Source organism: Hippocampus guttulatus, chromosome 6 (genome assembly GCF_054856545.1).
Source record: "Hippocampus guttulatus isolate MCC_2025c chromosome 6, RoL_Hgut_1.0, whole genome shotgun sequence".
In the NCBI taxonomy this organism is placed as follows: domain Eukaryota; kingdom Metazoa; phylum Chordata; class Actinopteri; order Syngnathiformes; family Syngnathidae; genus Hippocampus; species Hippocampus guttulatus.
Window position 1 is genome coordinate 19,138,491 of NC_141266.1, and position 20,313 is coordinate 19,158,803.

The window sequence follows — 20,313 nt, forward strand, 5'->3', positions numbered from 1 at the left end:
GGGTTGATGTATGCTAATATTCTTGTGAATAAATCAAATTCTAATTGGCATCGCAAAGTAGGAGAATGCAATTTTCAAATGGGAAAGGCTGCAATTTGTAGAGTGGGGGCAGGGGCAAGGGGAGGACTAATTCATTTTGGTTGGTCAGTCGGCTTTATTCAATTCAGTTGAGTTTTTTTTCCAAATTGTTCCTGTCAGGCATTAGGATTTAGAGGTTATTAATGAGATGTCGCCTTTTAATAGCCACTCAGCATTCGGCCACCATCAAGTCAGGTCAGGTTGCTTGCAGTGGCAGGACAATATCAGTTGGTGGCGGTAATGTGCCATTAAGCTAATTTGTCAACCCCAATGGGCTCCACAGAAGAGCAAATTGCAGCTTTTCATATTTAAAAAAAAAAGTTCAAAATAACTTTTTTAGAAATCAGACATGATCTCAAGGACCAAATCATTTCTGAAGGACCACTGCAAGTGACCAAACTGAGGCTAAAATGGACACCCCAAAACAAAATGTCAGACTTCCTGTATCTTTCTAGGCCGGCAGCCCCCGCTGCTTCTGGATTCTGAAAGAAGCAAACATGATCATCTGGGGTGCTGCCATGGTGAAAGCGTACCTGTCGCAGTACATCTCGTAGCTGGAGGTGGTCCTGCAGGAGCTTCCCTGAGTACACTAGCTGCTGATCTCTGGAGCGCTGTAGTACACATTGAGGAAATTTCTAATAGGCCAGTCGAGAATGTTTGTCAACAGCAACAGAAGTAAATAATTTAGCCAGTCCCTCTTGATTTAGATAACAGCTGCGTGTGAGCACACTTGTAGGGCACATGTCCACAGAACACTGTAGTTTTTTTTTCCATCCCACCAGTTCTAGCGTGTATGGTGCGCATGACGCCAAACATTCATTTCATGAAGCCATGACAAACGTCTTCCTCCAAGCATGACTTACTGGCTTACTGGGGTACACAATGGCGATGTGACTCTTCAGCTCCTCCACAGTCCAGCTCAGGAAACAGTTGATTGTGCAGTCTTCATGCTTTTGGTCGGACGCCTGAATGACTAAAGTGACCGGGGTGTCCGCTCCTCCTGACTCCATGGCTCATGGTCGTAATGTCGGCAAATGTCAGGGGACATTTAGCAAAGCTCCCCTCAAAGCATCATTGGGGGGGTGCTTGCCCTTCTACATTATCCGTTGGTGTTGCTTTACTCTGTCTTTGGGGATATCGAGTGAGAAGGGGAAGATAAGATAAGAAAACCTTTATTAGTCTCGCAATGGAGAAATTCCCAATTCACAGCAGCAAAGTTATGAAAGGAAGAAGTAGAACAACAAAATATGGGAGCTGCTGGAAAGGCAGCCACTCTCGCGGCGCCATTTTGAAGTCAAAATAACAAAAATAACACAACACAACACATAGGACACAGACAGTCGTGCAATCTTCAGCACTTTTAAAGAGATTAAAACCATTCATTTGCACTCACAGGATTTTAATTGGCACCGATACTATGACTTAACAGTTCAACTATTTTTATGTCCATGTTGACAAATTTATTTGTAAGGGTTAACAGTTTTTATGACATGTGCTGCTGACGTCGAGGCAAGGCCACCCTTGTAAGAGAGATCACAATCTCAATGGGTTTTTTCTCGTTAAAATAATGAAAAAAGAAAGGAATTTGAGCAGCCTGGTAATTTGTTATGTGTCAGAAATTACAAAAACAGATCGCCGCCATATTGCTGGGGAGGCAAATATTGTTGGCCACTCTTGTTAAATAGGTGTTTGAGATATTGTCTATAAATTGATTAGATAGATTATTCGTCCACTAGAACTAAAGATAAAAGTAGAGATTGAGCGCTCATTGTCAAATAGCTAAAATAGCCGGTCTGGATGTTGTGCTGACTTTAAGACGGCGAGCAAAACCCGAAGTGGTTAAACACAGAGACAATTTACAGAATTTACAGAAAAATACAGTTATGTTGGGTACCTATGTTGGGATGGCGGTGACCTGGCGTAAAGACTTAACCACAGACATATACAGGCACGCCGTCGAGTAATGTTTACCAGCGTTAGCTCGGCGGCTATCCCTGGTAGCTCGCTGGTTAGCAACATCGCTCGACACCTGCCCCGATTCTCTACCGGTTGACTCACGGCTTTGACAGCGCGAGTATTAATCTAAAAGCGATTTCAACGTGGTGACGGGCCCTTGTGTACCTGATAACCATCCCTCGAGGGCAAATGCCGCAGTCGCCGTCTTCAATTTTCGATTTACTCGACTCGTCTTGTTGTTGGTGACGTCACGAAATTCAATCTGACGTCAGAATTAAGCGTCCCTGAATGTCATATAGGCTTGACATTTGTGCAAAATATGACACAAGTGCATATTTTTTAACGTATCATTGGTTTGCTTTAAGCCGCAACAGTATCGTTTGCTGCATTCGAGGGTGGTGGGAAATCAGAATGGGTTGTCCCAGTTTTGACCTCAAAGTGTTCGAGGCGAATGTAAACAACAAAGATGGCTGATTCCGATGAATTATTTGTGCAGGTTCATCACAACACATTTTGACCTCCATCAACCCTTCATCATTATTTCCTTAGTGTATATAAATAAATGAATATCGTATATTCAAAGCATTTCGTTCATTTCACCAAACAACGGCATCAAGGGAAATAACATCTTCACACAGTCAGCACAACTAAAGTTGTGTCAAGTTTTTTTTTTTTTAATAACTAAACTAATGCGATGATAAATATGTGATTATAATCTTGTAAATTATGCCTTGCCATTTACGTTCTGTCTCCATGGGGGTCGCCCTTGAAGAGTGACTTCACATTGAAGCCAGTCGGTGAACTCTGGGTCCCCCGTCACCCAATCGACTCCAACAACTCGAACCTCCCAGTTCAAAGTAGTCGGAAGTCAGAAAATTCCCATTTGCTCTTTTTTTTTAAACCACTAAAAGTTGGTTTTAAGGAAAATTAAAGCCCTATTTTGGAGGGAGATATACTTAAGTGTTTGATGCAATTTGAATCTGTTTTTTTTAAATACAAATTTCAACCATACTGCATAGTAAATGTATGTGATTTGTATTTTGTATCATTCACAGTGCATGCAGAGAGAATTCATTTCCTTTTTTTTTCAATCTGGAAGTGAAAGAAGGTGTTGAAATGAGCTCTTTTCTACCTGTGAGCATTAGGCAATCCATTAAAAGTTAGGGATATTGGGCTTTTTTTATATACTGGACACAAAAACCCAATGATCCAACCTTTTTGTGAGTACTGTATCGATAAAAAGGTTCGAGCTGATGCTTTTGTTACGTTCAAAGCTTGAGTTTGAGCAGAACCTCGTCGGCCAGCCTCTTGTTGTAGCGGTCAATTTTCCAATGACCTGGCATCCACCCCAGCAGGAACCGGCGGAAATCGGTCCACGCAAAGGCGAACATTTCCCTCCACTCCTTCTCCAACGCCGCAAAGTCCACCTGGGTGCTCACGACATGCTTTAACTCAGAAAAGTAGTGATCCAGCAGGCCCGGCACCTTCTTGTCACACTCCCTTTCTTCAAGGCAGCTTCCGAGGAAGTATGCCACATCTTTCATCCCACAGCCACCGCCGACATACTGGAAGTCCACGGCCGCCACATCCCGTCCGTCAGAGGAGAAGCAGAAGTTGGCAAGCTTGGCATCGCCATGCACGATGGTAAGGAAGCGGCAGCTATTAAGCGCCTCATCCACGGCGCCGGCCGCAGCCTTCAGCCTGGTGTCGTCCATGGCCTCCAGCTCATCCGGGCGCGTCTTCAGGTGCCAATAGGTGCCTATTGGCCACAGGCCCTGCGGGGCTACCCCCAGGAAGTGAGCATGGAAGTGGGCCAGCCAGCTGAGGCACGCTCTCATCTCATAATCTTTCACGTTGGTTCTGTGAGTACAACAAAAAGGGATTTCATATCAAAATACTGAATATGGTGCAAAATTTCAAATCGTATTCAGTTTATTTCTTTTATAAAGTACTGCACATTTGTGGAGGAAACAAATTCAGTGATGTAATCCTACCAGGTCACACATGTTAAATCTACAATTGTTGACTATGTTCTGTCACTGTAGGGTCTGCACTGCAAAAAATTCACGAGTGAAAAAATTCTAAACCATGGGGTGCAAAATCCACAAGTGTTTCCCACATTTAATCTTCTTCTTTTTTAAATATATATACGCCACTTCATATCTGTGCGCCAAAAATGCAACTGTAAAATCCTACAAGATCATATAGTTCAAAATCTACAATTGTTTTGTCCATTTTATTAAAATTAATTTTATTAATTTTCCACTGCATATTTATGGAGAAAAAAAGAGTCAAATATTAGATCCATGCTAAGTACTGGCCTTTGTTACCATGACGGCTGGGGGTGGAGTAAGGGCTTGTTTGTGGACTCATGTTGAGAAATAACTAAAGACTTACTTAGTTTTGGCCATTGTGGGAGGGCTCTGACCCCATCCTACTACTTACAATGCAAAAAATGCATAGAATGTCTCCTTTAAATTAAAAAAAAAATACCTTCTTTGGTCATAACCAGCCACATCCAGGTCTTCCAGCACGATTAGCATCTCGTCTCCATGGGAACAAGCGGCGAGACAGGCGGGTATCCTACACTTGGAATTGGTGGCGTAGTTCTGGTACCAGTGGGTCTCCACCTCGTAGGACCTCACCTTCCTCATGTGGGAGCGATGGGCAGCGGGGTCGGCGGCGGCGTGCTCGGTCCCCTTCGTGGGAAATTTGATGTGCTTGACGACCACCGATGGCCGCTCACAGCCTTCCAGGTGCAGGCGGACGATCTCGCCGTAACCGCTCCACAGCGTCTGAATCTTTGCACCCACACGCAGCGACGCAGCACCGCACGCCCGGAGGACCGCTTCCCGGTGCTCTGGTTTCATTTGCGATCACTGTTGAGTATCAAAACGAGTAGGAAATAAAACAAATGCGGACGGCGCACGACGAATCCACTTGGCCTAGCTCTGCTTGCAGGCTGCCTCGCTACGCTTTTGCGAAAGCGCGAAACCAAGTTAAATCCCGTGCTTCATCACGTAACTTTTGTCGGCTCTTTAAGTTTGACACGGCACGTAGACTGAATGAAGAAAACAGTAATTTGACGTATCCCTTCTCAAATGAAATTCCACTTAGCGGACTCCAGTCCAGAACTGGGCAAAGCGAAAGTTGTACGGCAAGTCCATTGGGACCAACTACATTAGTTGATATCAGTTGTGTCTCTACAGCCCCACGAACTAACTCGTTTGACATTCACTTGGTTGTAACGAAACTTGTTTTCTTGTAATACTTAAACACTTACCAAACGCGTTTCCACTTCTTGGGGAAAAGTCTGCCTTGATATCAAAAGTGTTACGCCGGAACTCTGGTACTGCGATCAATTCAAGTCAGGAATTTGTACGGCGAGTCCAATTGGACAAACACAATGGTGGCACTCTCCCTTCCTACATCTTAAAAGTAATTGCAGGCTATTAAATGTTTGTGCCAACAAATCACGCACCACCCATTATTAAAATATTACCGTCGTGCAAGTTTGACATTTAAGGACCATTTTTTCCTCTTCTGGAGAGTAAATACGGTAATATCAGCCGAGTCCTCCGTGACACTTAATTGACAACTAACAAATCACAGGACCAGAGTTGGTGACTGCTGCTCGACACTTGACTTTTGAAGTAATAAATAAACCAAAAATAATTTTTGCCAACAAAACTTAAATAAACCTTAAATTAGGAATACTATTGTAAAATAATGAACACAATCTAGACAAAATAAATAATTTGTACCCTTTATTTCAATACAAAACAAATATAAAACACAAGCAACACGCATAGCCAGCAAGAACCATAAAACACATTAGAGATTATTGAAAACATTCATAGAAAAATCTCTAATCTATATATTTTTTGTTCAAGAGCTCCCTTTGGCACATCGGGGCTTCCCGTTTAGCTTGTTACTGAAATGCTTAACTATGCTAAATTCATCTTCACGTCAACTGAGCTTCATATTTTCGTGACCTTTGCTTTTCCCATACACTGCTACTGTTCGGGTGTGATTATCCGCTACAGTTATTTTGGCAGTGTGAGATGCTAAAAAACAATTCTTTTTACAACACAAAACGAAACTGGACAAGGTGCAGCTGTTCTAATAAGTAGCCTAAAATGTCATGACAGTTATTACATGCCATATTCCTCCATAAAACATTTGAACTTTCTTCCAAAAAAGCCTGCAAATAAGTTATATAAAAATAGTCAATTACGACAGCAACACTGTACAAAGCGTCGATGCCGGCGGTAGTATCCCCCTTCACACAGATTCCGAGGTAGTGTCTGAAGTGTAACCAAAATGAATTTGTTGATGACAATGATTCGTTCGACTGGATTGTGTGTGAAAAGACACTGGCAAATGAATACAAGGGGAAAAGGTTTTACATAAAAAAAAGCGCCATTGTATTCCTGTGTGAAACTGCCTCCTGTAATACTTCTCCATTTGTCCGACTGTGGGACCCAACAATGTCCTGATTTGCTGGGTTCTGTGTGAAAGATACTGGTGAATGAATACTGTGTTGCTCCAATGCGCTAAATTCCTGGCAATGTCCCTCTTTCTACATTAAAAAAAAAGAAAAAAAATTGGAAAACGTTTAGGAAAATTTTGCCAGGTCTATGTGTGAAAGAAGTCCTGATAAGAGGGAAGATTTTCTCATGACTAATAATCTGATTGGGGAAACCTGACCTAAAAGTGTACACAGTTGCAGCACTGTCCCACTTTGCTGGGGCCTGTGTGAAACACGGAGTAGAATAAATTCTGTCACAACACTTTCCGCAATATCCTACTTTCCAGGCCTGCATAAAAGTATCAGGTGGATAAACGACACATAATCTATCACATTTTTTTACTGGGAATTTTGTACCCCCCCCCCCCCCAAAAAGGCTAATACTACAAAAAAAAATAATAATTAACAATAAAATTAAAAATAAGGCTTCCATTGGTAAACGGGCATGTTCAAAAGCAGTGCCGTTATCTGGCATCTTTGGCCACTTTGAGGACTTTGTAGATGTGATTGGCGAAGACGGTGGTGAAGTGTGGCCGTGAGTTCCTGGACATGTGCGTGCACAGAGGAATTTTACCCACATTCTGCGGGTCCTCCACGTCCCAGATCTCCGGCATGCTGCAGCCGGGCCTTGTGGAATGTGAAAAAGACGGTCAGCTTCATATTGTTGCTGTTATGAGTCTTGGCTATTCCTCCCAAAAAAAGCAAATATAATATTTTATGTTTTATCCGCTGCTTAGAAAATATTGTTCATTCTCAAACATTGGCGACACCTAGTTTATGAAACACGTTGAAGTATGAATATTATACGATATGGCGATTTCATCACAGCCCTACTGTGAAGTGGTGTATCATACCCGGTTCTCCTGGTACACCAAGAATCTTCCAGAACAAAAAAGTCGACTCCCAGCTTGTTCAGGTTGCTCTTCACAGTCTCTGCAGACATGCGGCTATACATGGAGTACACCAGCATGGTTCTCTCCCTGGAGAACACAACACGACACAGTCATGATCATCAGAGTCCAATCGCATGACTACTGGTGGTCGTGTGACTCTCCCATTGACCTCAGACCAGCATCTTCGTAGTGGGGATGGTTAACGATGGGTCGACCCGTGGACAGTTTCACACTGGCCATTGTGGGCATTGCGCCCGCAAACACAGCACCTGCGTCACATAACACATGCCAAAAAAGTGAATGCGACAGACGTGTACACTGTTATGCGTGTGCTCTACCAAGTTATGCATGCGTGTTGTGTTGACCGAGTGTGCACTGGAACTGAAAAGTTAAAAATCAGGAAAATCACAATGTTTGTGGAACTATAAGCCTGGCGAGGCAACAAAACAATCTCTGGTGTGCTCGAAAACACGAAGATTGCAAGGTCGCATTTCGGGACAGAGGTCAATATTCTTAAAGGCTTCTCTATCAAATCTTTTACTCATTTATTTATCTCCACACAGACAAAAGGACGGCACGGTGGTCGACTGGTTGGCACGTCGGCGACCCATGTGAGGATAAGCGGATTTTAAAAAATGGACGGATGGACGGACAGACAAAGGGAGATTTTCACAATAGTATTAGTGTCAGGAGAGTGAATATATCCCTCACCGGGGAGAGTGTTGTCCTGTATCCAGTTCAGCAGCTCCTCCTGCGGCATGTTGCTAAACTCCCCAATGATGCTCCACTGGGCCTTTAGGTTGGCCACCCCCTTCACCGCCATGAGAGCCAACACGAGGAACACGGCGGCCCGATGTTTGGCCCTGTCCTTGATCCAGCCCATTAACTGAGGAGAACACAGAAGATGAGGGAGAGGCTCAGTTACGTTAGAATGAGCCGTCAAGAGCCACCTGTCTGGAGCAGATCAGCGAGGCCATGATGCACATGTGCGGCGTGAGGAAGAGCTTCAGCCGCATGATGAGGACGGCCAGCACACTGAATGCCAACAGCTGCAGGCTGTGATACACCATCTGCAGGAGCGCACAGGACACAGTCACCAAAAAAAATCATCTCCAGTAGTTCGACACAGCGGTATCTTGACTTACAAGTTTATACTTAGTTCCGGGACCATGCTGGGAACTCAAATGACTTTTCTCAAATCAATTTTCCCCACTGAAGTGAATGGAAATCGTGTTCCTGTTCCTGCCACCACCTGCTTCCCCCCAAAAATTCGAATGTGTTTTTTCTTGTATAATTACATGTAAGTAAAACAAACAGAACAAAGTAATGTCAAAATTTCATCGAACGTAAAGAATTGTTTTGGCATCATGATGACACGCTTTAATCAAATGGACGTTGTGACATTCCTTTTGGGGTCGAAATGACACTAACAGAGTTACTTGGAGTAATGGCAGGAGAGGATGCGGGTAACATTTCCACTGCTGCCAGGTTGAGGACTCCGAAGCGGATCAAAAGTGCGACCTTAATTGAATTATCGTATGTTGAGTGTGCAAACTGCTTTTACATATTGCTCATGTTTCCTCCCTTGACAAAACATGAATATAATTTGCAAGTTGCCCTGTTGTTTTCCTTACTTGTAAAATCTAAAACTTTCGAGCGAGCGTTCGGCGCCATGTTTCTTGCCGGCTGTGCCAATCAATCATGCTACGCAACATGCATGGTGACTTTATTCACCTGGCTTGGAACGGATAAGGGAAGAACGGCAAACAACGCAAAGGAATTGAAATTCTCGGAATCTGTTCTCAACAAGAACCGGTTTTCCATTCCTCATCGCAATATGCACCACAGGACATAATATAGAATATGGAAGGGAACAAGGAGGAATATTTCTCACCTCTCCTTTCGTGACAACTTCACACCTAAAACAGAGAAGAGATGCCGAGTTATGGCAATATTGTGTGCGCCATGTGTAATGTCAACAATGTGTAAGTTGTGCTTAATACATTTGTGCTTAAAGAGTTGGTTTTCTTGTACGTCTACCGAGTTCTGCGATGTGTGTGTCTGTTTTTGTGTTGTGTTTTGAGAGTATAGTTTGTGTTTTGAATATACAGTGCTGTGTTCTTTGTGTGAAAATACAAATCATAAATAACACAATACAAATAATAGTAATATACAAAAATACAAAGGGAAGAATTGATCGATTTTTGTTATTCAGTGGATTTTTTTTTTGATTGTCATTTTCACCATTTACTGTTTCCAAATTCCTGCAAAACTGGAAAGCTGTACCAAGTGAAGTGTCAGGTAAGTGCACAGTGACATCATCTCACCTCACAGCTTCCTCGTTTTTATGATCTTTATTTTGTTCAGGCGCCTTGCCTCCATCCCTCAGGTAGCGGATAACATCCTGCATAATCTGGAAAAGACAACAAAAAAAAGAGATCAGGTTGTGCATTTTATGTTCGCATCGCAAAAAAAAATAAATAAAAAAAAATCTGCTTACCGTCTTTGCGATCAAAGCCACCAGCAACACGGTGATGGGCATCAGCAGCGTTTTCAGGTAGCGTTCAGGAGTCTGGTGGGGAGAGAAAGAGGTGGCACCAGCGCATAAGGCATGCACCGACTTCAATCTTACCTCCCACTCCATGAAGTTGAACTCTGCAGCGCACGTGTACATGAGCGTGTGGAAGTCCTTGTAGTTGGTAAACTTGGACTTGATCAGACCACTGATGTGAGCCTTGGAAACAGAAGTATGTAAACATGCAACAGGAGTTAAACGCAACGGCACATCATCCATCCATCCATCCATTTTCCGAACCGCTTGATCCTCACTAGGGTCGCGGGGGGTGCTGGAGCCTATCCCAGCCGTCTTCGGGCAGTAGGCAGGGGGACACCCTGAATCGGTTGCCAGCCAATCGCAGGGCACACAGAGACGAACAGCCATCCACGCCCACACTCACACCTAGGGACAATTTAGAGCGTCCAATCAACCTGCCATGCATGTTTTTGGAATGTGGGAGGAAACCGGAGCACCCGGAGAAAACCCACGCAGGCCCGGGGAGAACATGCAAACTCCACACAGGGAGGCCGGAGCTGGAATCGAACCCGGTACCTCTGCACTGTGAAGCCGACGTGCTAACCACTGGACTACCGGGCCGCCCGCAACGGCACATCAGAAGGTGTAAAAAAACTAATGATAACTCCTTAAAAAAAAAAAACTACAGATAACAGTCACTCAGAAAAATATTTCTTGACAAAATTTGTTTCAAGGGTGAGTAACATTTAAAATGACAATAGCTTCTGAAAACCAAAAGGTCACAGTAAGTAGCAGCACTTGTGGGACGGTGATCATCTTGATGACACTAACTCACATCATCTGAAGCACCGAGAATGGTGGACAGCAGGAATTTGAGCAGGACAGTGGACCCCATCCAAACCAACGCCTGCATGACCTGGGGAAGACAGAAGGAAGTTCAAACCAAAGAAAAAGAGAGATTTTTGTTGCACCAACTCTGCTCTGAGGCACAAGTAAATCATCCCTACCCAGATCATTAAACCAGTTCTGAAGATCCGAGTGAAGCCATCCCTCAATGCGATAACAGCCTGAGAAAAAAAAAATTACTGCCAAGAAAAGAACACCGATTTAGACATAATCATCCAGACTCAACTCACCCAGATTGAGACGAGCGAGGAGGCGTAAAAGGACGTGAGCAGCATGGCATTGCCAAACATAAACACAAAGCAGAAGACCAGTGCGACCTGCAGTTTGCGGAAACAAAAGAGACGGGGCTGCTCGTGAGCACGATCCTTCAGCAATGATGCCCAAACAGGTCAAGTGTCATCAACCACTTGGGAATAAATTCAATAATGCTGTTTAGGTGGGAGACGTCTGTCTCTACCTCAGTACTCCACAGCATTTTGTGGCAAAATATAATAATACACTGAAAGCACGTAACTCTAAATTCGGACTTGCATGTGCACTGTAGAAACCCACGAACGATGAACCGCAATATAGCAAGTGAAGACCGCGATCAGAGAGTAAAACTCCACTATACCATGTGAGTGAGCAACAACAACTGCATCTTGGCCGCACTGAGGTAACCCAGGATGTAGGACGCAAACAGGGAGGCCACCTAAAAAAAAAAGAAGGGGGGGAGGGGGACATTTAAACCCTGGCAATCGTCTTTATTTGATATGTTTTGTTCCTTGTGTCTGCCTTGCGCTTTACCTGAGTGAGCAGCACAAACTGGGCAAACTGCCATGGCAGCATGAAGCACAATGTGGAGATTCCCAGAGCGACCAGTGCCATCCTGCTCGGGTTCCGGGTCCTGATGATAGGGGGGTGATGAAAACAGTGGGGGGGGGGGGGGGGCAAGTTGAGCAGACGTATCAAACAGTGATGCTGTTCTACTCCAGTCCTGTAGGTGTCACTAACAGGCATTACAAAATGCATTCCAACTTCAACACAATCCTCTCGGCTGCATTCGGTGGGTGACATAACTGAGAATGCGTACCTCAAGATGAATGTGAGTAGCAGCATCTGCAGGACCAGGAAGGGGTAGGCAAAGCTTTCCCGCAGAGGAGGAGTCCACATCACACGTGTGCTCTGACACGAGCACGCAAAAGGTGAAAGATTAGCTGGGGTTTTTTTTAACGCCGTTAACATTTTAACAGCGTGCGCCCACCTCGCCGTGATTGAAGAAGAAACACAGGGTGGTCACGACACCACCCAGTCGGCTGCCACTAGAAAGAAAACACAATTGGCCTCATTTACTCAAGGTTGGTCTGGAAAAAAATAGCACAAAGGAGTACATCAAAATAGCCTTGAAATGAACGCGAAAACTATACGCGAAAATTTAGCACATGGAATCTAATTCATCAAACCTGAGAAAAATTACACTGGCTGATTTGCGTTTTTATGGGGTGTGCTCGAAAGGGAGGCCAAACAGAGTACGGATCTTCTCCGGTCGTGTGAACATTTTTAAAATTCTCGTTTTAGTATCTGTACTCAGGTATTTCATGCAGGTACAGTATCCAAGTCAGAATTTTGGTATCGTGACATCACTTGCGCAGCAATCTTCTTACTTTGTAGCTCACACATTAACACATCCACTCACAGCGCATGCAGTAAAACAGTCGCAAAGAGAGGTCATCTGCATCTCGAGTCGATTATATTGGTGGATCAATAAGCAACAACACGTCTTCACACAGCCAAACTGGAAAGACTACCTGAGGTAAGCGCCGTACAGGAAAAACAGGCTCATCATCGCCCCGTTCAGCAAGAACACGCATGTCACGTAGAAATAAGCTGGGTCTCCCAAGCCTGGCGTACAGACACACAATATGAACCTACATACTCGATGAATAGCTAAAATGTCAAGTGGACGAAAATGAAAAAGGCATTTTGAAAACCGTCGAGAGATTGACATCAAATGTCTAGAAAAGCACCATTTGTGTTCACCACCAGACGACTTAGAAAAAACAAACAAACTAAAAATAAAATTTATTTCGGTGCGGTCAAAGTCAGCAAGATTACGGCACAGGAAGATTTTTTTTTTTTTAACCATTCGAGTTATGTTATTGCTAGAAGTACGATATCATTCAATTGGATAGGACTGATAATGTACATTCTGTCAAATTAATAAAATGAATCTTATTTTTCCCCCTTTTCCCCCATTTTTTCTTCTTCTTTCTGCCTACATTCTTGCTGCTGGAGGCTGTAAATTTCCCCAGTGTGGGACTAATAAAGGATATCTTATCTTATCTTAAGTCGATTTAATTGGTTTAACAGGAGTTGACGATAAGTCAAGGAAGAAGCCATATTTGGGGATCAATGCAAGGCTTCAAAATGGCTCTTCGGAGTCGGCAGAATACGGTGATTTCTCCTCACCAAAATAAGTTAAAAAAATAACCATGTAGCTTGGCAAAATAATTTAAAATGTAATGAAACAGAGAGCGTCTGCATTTTTTTAATAAGAGGTTTTTTAAATCACTGTTGCAATAATGTTTTGTATACTACAAACAAGCGGGCATAAGTATGAAGCGTTTTCGTTGAATTCATGATTTTATTGTTTAAAAAATATTCTTCTGTTCATCGTATTTGTGTCCTTATGAAGCACTTTGAAGAGCACATTTAAGGATTATGGTTTTACTTTTGGGCAATCGTTAAATTAATTTATATTTTGACGTTCCAAACAGTTCTATAGGTTCCAAGAATTCCGGGACACTCCGCACAAATCATTAACTTGATCTCATTTTGGATTTGGATGTTTGTCTCTCTCTGAACCAACTGTTGCATCACATATCTGTAAACGTTGACGAATCAATAAGTGAACCATCTCGAAACAAAGTGTTTGTGCGCCATTTTCATTTTGGAGGACTTCAATCAGAGCTTCTCTTCGTCTGACCAACCTATCGCGGTGGGTGCCCTCGCTGTGTGTGATGTAATGTATGAGCAAGAGGGCACAGGGTCTCCACGGCGACCGCCACTACCTTCACAACTGTCCACGGGTGTCAGGAATTCTCCTCTGTTGATGGACCAGCACATCTTGGTAGAAACGCCAAAGTAGCCCATGACAGCCGTGTACACCCGGTACCAGCTGGCGAGTACCACCTGGAGAACACACACACACAGCTCTGGCTTCACGCGGAATTTTGTGCATCTCAGACGTCGCCTTGGTCTCTCAAGCTTGTGTTCAAAATGTGGACAAAATGTTCTGCTCATCCGCAACTCCAAAATATTGACAAGAAAAACTGGCCTTTACAAAATGACAACAGCTTCAAAATGTGCAATTAAAAGTCCCCCGCCATAAAATGTACCTCTGGGTAAAGATTAAACCTCCTGAGGGTATTTATGACCAGTGGGTACTCGGTCAGCCGGTCGTTCATGACCATGTGGAGGCCCTGCAGGAAGGAAGGCGCCTCAATGATGGTCTTGTAGTACGAGTAGTACAAGCCCTGTAATCCAGAAACAAGACAGAAAAAGTGAATCAATTAAAAAGGCCTCACACATAGACTGAGGGATGGTTATGAAACCAGGAAGAGGAAGTTAAAGCTGACTTTCAACTCCTCCATTGGTACCTAAAGATGCTGTGAATTGCAAGAAACCAACAACATGGTGGCCCTTAGAAAAGAAATCAGAAATGCATGTGCAGTAGTGTCCCATTGGACAGGTTGGCCGATGTTACCCAAACATCAGTTTGCCATACCCATACGTTTCCGGAGTCTAATGGCCACCATTGAGCATATCTTGTCATTGTATGGGCCAAAGGTAACTTGTATTAATCTTGTGATGTCTGAGTAAATTTGGTAATAAAATATTTATGCAAGTCTCCCATTTACAGATGTGTATATAGATTATTTTGGCTGACTCCAGAGTGTGTGATTGAGCCATTTTGAACTAATTTACATCGCGCACACACGCACGCACGCACACACACTCTAGAAAGCTTGTTATCACCATTTCTGTCCGGAAAGCCATTTCCTTCTCCAGGGTGGACAAGTGTGAGAAGTGCCTGTCATTTTCAAAGAGCTGTGTGAGATGATACCTGCAAGTGGAGAGTAATAATAATAGACATTAGCCAGGGAAGGTCAGATTAAATGACAGAGACATCAGGAGACGGACTCATGCACCTTATGTCGGAGAACATTCCCAAGTCAGGCAATTTAGATGCTGCTCTGAATTCATGACAATTCAGTTACTTAAAGTGTCTTGCATACAGACAAACTTTAAAAATGGACAGGGACAGGGTTTGCCTCATGGGCCATTGTCCTGCATGCTTTATAGACGTGTCCCTCTTGCAAAACACCTGATTCAAATGATCAGGAATCCTCCGCGACTGGATGAAGGCAGTCAACGTTGGCCAAGTGTTTCAGACTCTCGGAGAATTAGGAGAATTTTTTTATCGAGAATATGTCTGTTGAGGCCCAGTCCTGGAAGCTTTGTGACACAACTAGATTTAATGTCCTTTCCCAATTTTAACTATACATCTTTCAAAGGCGGTGTGTTTGAATTGAATCGTTAAATGTATTGAAAAGAGCAGAAAGCCAATCACCATTGAACACGGCACTCGTTATTAGACGTTTTTTACGACTCACCAGTGGAGATATCCGCTTAGAGCAGCTGTGGGCACACATAAATACATTTTAAGGGGGAATTATATGAGCAAAATAAAACACACACGTTTTCAAATGGCAAATCAATTTCCAATGAGTGGTGGCTAACGCTCGAAAGCTAACATGGACAGGTGAGCTAACGTTAGCGCGGATGTTGATATACGGGGGAGATAACAAGTTTGTCATCCGCACATTTAGCCCAGGTTTGGGTGTCCAAATCGAAGCGACCGACGCTAGCTTACCGAGGAGAAGCGTGAATCCCAAACCGGCCGCTGCGGAATGAGTGAGCCCCAGCTTGTGGCGGATGCCCGATAGCCCGTTCGCGGTTTTGGCATCCCTGCCAGCGGCGGCTCGCTTGGCGCCGGTTTTGCCACCAGCAGAAGCGAGCGGGGGACTCTTTTCGCTTTTGTCGCTCTTGCCGGTCTGCTTTCGGCTTTTGGCCGCCATGGAGAGCTGCTGCAGGAGAAGGAAGCGGCGAGCGAAAGCTGAGCGGCCACACAGCAGCGGAGCGTGCCTGCTCCTAATATCAGGTCCTGGAGAAGCTTTCACTCTTATGCTACAATGGTAGGCAGATTGGTCCAAATATCGATAATGTGACATCGATGTTGGTATTAAATGTGATCGATATCAATGTCTTGTGACCGATATGTGTGTAGAAATATGTCGTGTGCAGAAATATGTCGTGTGCGCACTTTTTAAATAAAAAGGGCAAACTATTGAATAGTGAAAATTAATTCAGATTTACCAAATTCATGAGCCATTTTTATGGTAAAAAAAAGGATCGGTACCTATCTTGATTATACCAGCAGGTGAATATTTGGTATCGGATCGAGGTCAAATCGCATTCGCATTTTCGCCGTGCGATTTGATAACACGCAATTTTGGTGAAATTCTGCCCCTAAGTGAGCATGTCGGGTAACTACAGACAGGTCGACTGGTTACACCACGCGTGGCAGGAAGCTCCACTTCCTCCGAACACGGCACTCAATTCCCCGATGGACCCTCATCAAAAGTCTCTCAGCATCTCCCGCCATCATTTTCTTCCTTCTGATGATCAAAACACATTTCTACTTGAAATAGGTGGCAAAAGTACTCACGCGCTGTACATCAGAAGAAAGACACTTGTTTAGAAAACACTGGTAAGTTAAAAAACAACTCAATAGTTCAGTAAATTAGCTTAGTTTTTACATGTTGGACACAAATAATTTGTCATATTCATTTGTCTACCTGTGCAAAAATCTATATATTCCAAGAAACGTATGTATGACATTTTAAAAAATCTGTGGGTGTAAAAAATCAACACAACACACCCCTGTTCAAATTACGTTTGTTGCCAGTTATGACAGACCAAAATCAATCACTTTCAAACTTTTTGCACGGCTAATGTGAGTGATAAAATTGAGTTGAACAAAAAATAAAAAAATGTTTTCATGAAGCGAAGTAAAAATAAACAACTGGAATAGATGGACGGATGAGCTATTGTGGTTCCACAAGTGTCTTCTAACTGGGGATGTTGCCGTGTTCAGAATAACCTAATGACATTCAAATGCATGTTAAATATGAGTCAGCACACATGCACCACCATTTAAGTGCCTCTGATGAACTCCAAATAAAGTTCAGATGTTCTTTTAGGCTGCCTGCCATTTTTAGTCACATTTTACGACACAACCCATGGTGCCCATGCATAGAGCTTTCAAAGTAACAAAGACGTTGGTGTTCAAAAGGTATCAGTCAGGGGGATGGTTACAAAATGTTTTCTTTTTTCCTTTTAAGAGTGGGTCTGAAATATTTCCCCTGCAAGAAATGGGTATTCACTGTGAACTTCTCACTGTACCCTGAGCAAAACACAGTGGCATTATTAGTAATGACTTCAGAGTAAGTGCTTTGATATTTTGTGTTGTCATGCTTTTGTTCCCTTTGAACTTAAGATTTCTGAATGGCTCACTTCAAGCTCTCTCTTAGCAGTGTTTCTGTGCTCCCCAGGGGCTGATAGCTTCCTCTTCTGCTGGGAAATACGACGACACGCTCACACTCAGTGACTGAGCAGTGACGGAAGAAAAAGCTGATGTAAACAACATGGAGGACACTGCAAAACATGTTTTGCTCCCCTCACTTGTCACAGCCTACTGTGCTCCTCCACATAGAGTGGGCAGAGGAGGTATTTATAGGCTCATAATGAACATGCGTCTGCCAACACCACGTTGCTCACGCGCACACTCACACACGTGGAGAAAGCATCGGACAGACACACTTTCAATGAGGTTTCAGTCACAACAAGAAGTTCCCGGAATTCAAGAAGACAACAAGTTTGGAAAAACAAAGAGTGTGTTTATTAATACAACCCCCCCCCCCCAAAACGGCCCTGAATACTCAGGCTCATTATAATGATACTTCGGTACGAAGCAGTTGTGCATTTTTCTGTACACGGAACACAAATACAAAACAAACACACACACATACAAAAAAAACAACACAACAGAACTCCTCATCGGAATTCCCAAAAAGTGAAGAGCACCACAAAAGTGTTGTCATGTGACCATTGACCACACCCCCCCCCCCTTTTACAAGCAAACAAACAGACCCAAGTAATAGTAAGCCCTGTGGGAAATGGCCTTGCTTTCACATACCCGCACCCCAACCCCCACTGTCCTGCATATTTGCCCACCGGGATCCCCTTTCAGAGGACACCTAGAGGCTTCCAACCACAAAGAGACTTTTTGTTGTCACATTGCTTGGTGTAGGAAAAAATCGCTTCCGCTACTCCTCATAAGGAGCACAGATGAGTTCGAGCCTATCCCAGGGAAACATCCTGGACTGGTTGCCAGCCAATGGACAATTTAAGAGTCTTCAATTAACTTTTTAAAAGTTTGGGGGAATGCGGGAGGAAACCGGAAGCCGGGATTTGAACAGCGTACCGCAAAGCTGCAAGGCAATGGTGCTAACCACGTTTTACGATGCTGTGTAGAAAAAAATGCTTTCGAAAAATGAGACAGACAGTCTGTTGTATGAGGTTTGTGATGGTGAAAGTAGCTGCTCCGAGGGAAGTCAAAAGAGAGGAAAAAAGTAAACCAAGGTACACACTTGCTTCTTGTCTCCTCTCCCCGAGTGTAAACAAAATGGCCACACACACACAAACACTAAACCACCAAAACTCTCCTCCACGATTAAGTTCATATGTGTTTGGAGTGGATAAGGCTAGCAGTTTGTACTCCTGCCTCCAAACACGACAAACAGATTAACGGATAAAATGGGAGGAAACAAAAAAACTTGTTTACATGTGCGGGGGCTACGTGAGTCGTCTTGAAAATGGCGTCCATTTTACCCTCAAAAATCACACACATAAAAAGCCCAGATGTGAAATTTCATTCAACTGAGAGGAAGGGGAAAAGTGTCATTGAAAATGAATAAGTCCCGTCTTATTTGAAGCCCCTTAATACACCCCACCTCGACTTGAGTGGAGAAGATTTTCAAACATAAACAACGCGGCTCCTTAGCCGGGCGGCTAACTGGCGAGCTAACCACCGTCGCTGACGCAATGGAGCCAATGTTCTGGATCAAACGAAAATTGGAAATTGGGAGGGAAAAGCACAGCTACCAGTCTTGTCGAGTTTAACTTGAAAGTCAACGAGAGGGCCGCGGGGGGGTGGGAGCAGTGTTTGAAGCCTCGTCAGCACGGCACGTTGTCTGCTGCTTTGGGGAAGTCTCCACAGTCCGCCGTGGAGAACTGCAGCCGCCTCACGGCCTCTTTGATCAGGTTGCCTGAAAGGATGAGCTCCTGGAGCAGGCGATGCGGGTCGTCCTCTTCGGCGTGCAGCCTCTTTTTGTTCCACGGTTTGAATTGGTCCCACTCCTGGTCGCTCGAGCCGGGGATGTGGTAAGGACTCGCCCGGCTACTGCCGCGGTTTCGCAGTCGCATGCAGCACCCTTGCCGCTTTGGAACAGGCGCACCCGCGGCGGTTGTACCTCCTACTCCGCCGCCGCCGACGACGACGACCCCCGCCGGGTTGATCACGCTCCCCACGCCGGTGGTGAGTTCGTGCAAGCAGGCCGTCTTCTTCGGGTGGCCGCCGCTATTGTTGTGGAGCTGCAGCGCCTCGCCGATTCTAGTCACCAGCGCGTCCACCTCTTTGGAGCCGACGGTGACGGACTGCTCCAGGAAGATGTAGTTTTCCTTTCGACAGGGCATCGTGAAGGCCAGTGGGTTAGTTGATGTTGTGGTCGGGGATTGAATGAAAGAGGCAACGCTCCTCGCAGCGCTCCTCCGTCCTCGCTCTCGCCACGCCGCCAACCTCAAACAGGCTCTGTTGATTTGTAAACAATGGGTGACGTGTAAAGAGGAACATACCAAGTCTTCAGCCGAGGAAGCGAGGGTTTGGTGTTTTGAAACAAAACCACCAGTCTCGAGTCGAAAAAAAATCTGTGACACTTTAATAAACACAATAATATCAATAACTTATTAAAAACGATTTAATACTATTAACAGTATCGGCCTGATGATTTACTAACGTGCTGATACTTTTTGAACCCCCTAACCGCTCTCTTGCTTTTTGGACTCTTCTCGCCAAATGCATGTTACATAACTCCTAACTGCTTGTCCGGGGAAATCAAACAAAGCACGTTTTTGATGAAATGAGGAAGAGCAGCAAGCCGTTAACGTAAACGTTCGGCTTTTATATTTTTTTGCATTACGAGGAAGGGCATATTAAATCACAGTGCCGTTTTGTGGAATAGCTCCCTCATGTT

General features: G+C 44.2%; 4 protein-coding genes and 1 long non-coding RNA gene across 13 annotated transcripts in view; 1 reads left to right on the forward strand and 4 right to left on the reverse strand.

The window, feature by feature from the left end:
• Positions 1-2,906, reverse strand: part of LOC147203934 (homocysteine-responsive endoplasmic reticulum-resident ubiquitin-like domain member 2 protein) — a 29,150-nt gene extending 26,244 nt beyond the window's left edge. For 7 of the 8 annotated variants that reach the window (XR_015101063.1, XR_015101062.1, XR_015101059.1 and 4 more), the window contains exons 1-3: positions 2,200-2,906; positions 942-1,204; positions 612-689 (exon numbers count right to left, since the gene is read on the reverse strand). Coding sequence is in view for 2 of the 8 variants with exons in the window: in XM_086112576.1 (XP_085968702.1) it covers positions 612-689; positions 942-1,088 (225 nt within the window). In the remaining 6 variants the exon portion in view is untranslated. The remainder of the gene's footprint in view (positions 1-611; positions 690-941; positions 1,205-2,199) is intronic. The other variant, XM_086112577.1, reaches the window with a different exon arrangement.
• Positions 2,907-3,053: 147 nt separating this feature from the next.
• On the reverse strand, positions 3,054-5,397 carry pkdc (protein kinase-like domain containing). Of its 2 annotated transcripts, XM_086112580.1 has the most exons (3): positions 5,318-5,397; positions 4,528-4,913; positions 3,054-3,894 (listed from the first exon to the last, which is right to left on the reverse strand). In XM_086112580.1, the coding sequence occupies exons 2-3, from the start codon at positions 4,902-4,904 to the stop codon at positions 3,303-3,305; spliced, it is 969 nt and encodes a 322-aa protein (XP_085968706.1). In that variant the 5' UTR covers positions 4,905-4,913; positions 5,318-5,397; the 3' UTR covers positions 3,054-3,302. The 2 variants fall into 2 exon arrangements, with proteins under 2 accessions (XP_085968706.1, XP_085968705.1); XM_086112579.1 differs by lacking the exon at positions 5,318-5,397 and having other exon boundaries at positions 4,528-5,177.
• LOC147203937 (uncharacterized) lies at positions 4,642-9,474 on the forward strand. The gene is made up of 2 exons (XR_015101064.1): positions 4,642-4,790; positions 8,022-9,474. It is a non-coding gene; the product is annotated as an uncharacterized LOC147203937 (long non-coding RNA).
• Positions 5,789-16,222, reverse strand: dpy19l1l (dpy-19-like 1, like (H. sapiens)). The gene is made up of 22 exons (XM_086112574.1): positions 15,813-16,222; positions 15,553-15,577; positions 14,915-15,002; positions 14,275-14,412; positions 13,948-14,068; positions 12,685-12,778; positions 12,141-12,198; positions 11,970-12,061; positions 11,684-11,783; positions 11,511-11,588; positions 11,128-11,214; positions 10,999-11,058; positions 10,827-10,907; positions 10,091-10,192; positions 9,959-10,030; positions 9,786-9,871; positions 9,353-9,377; positions 8,409-8,528; positions 8,170-8,344; positions 7,628-7,727; positions 7,420-7,545; positions 5,789-7,192 (listed from the first exon to the last, which is right to left on the reverse strand). Exons 1-22 carry the CDS (start codon positions 16,168-16,170, stop codon positions 7,030-7,032), a joined length of 2,349 nt encoding a protein of 782 aa, XP_085968700.1. The 5' UTR covers positions 16,171-16,222; the 3' UTR covers positions 5,789-7,029.
• A 1,695-nt stretch (positions 16,223-17,917) lies between these two features.
• gbp (glycogen synthase kinase binding protein) lies at positions 17,918-19,868 on the reverse strand. Its single transcript, XM_086112581.1, has one exon. The coding sequence runs from the start codon at positions 19,754-19,756 to the stop codon at positions 19,238-19,240; it is 519 nt and encodes a 172-aa protein (XP_085968707.1). The 5' UTR covers positions 19,757-19,868; the 3' UTR covers positions 17,918-19,237.
• Positions 19,869-20,313: the final 445 nt, after the last annotated feature.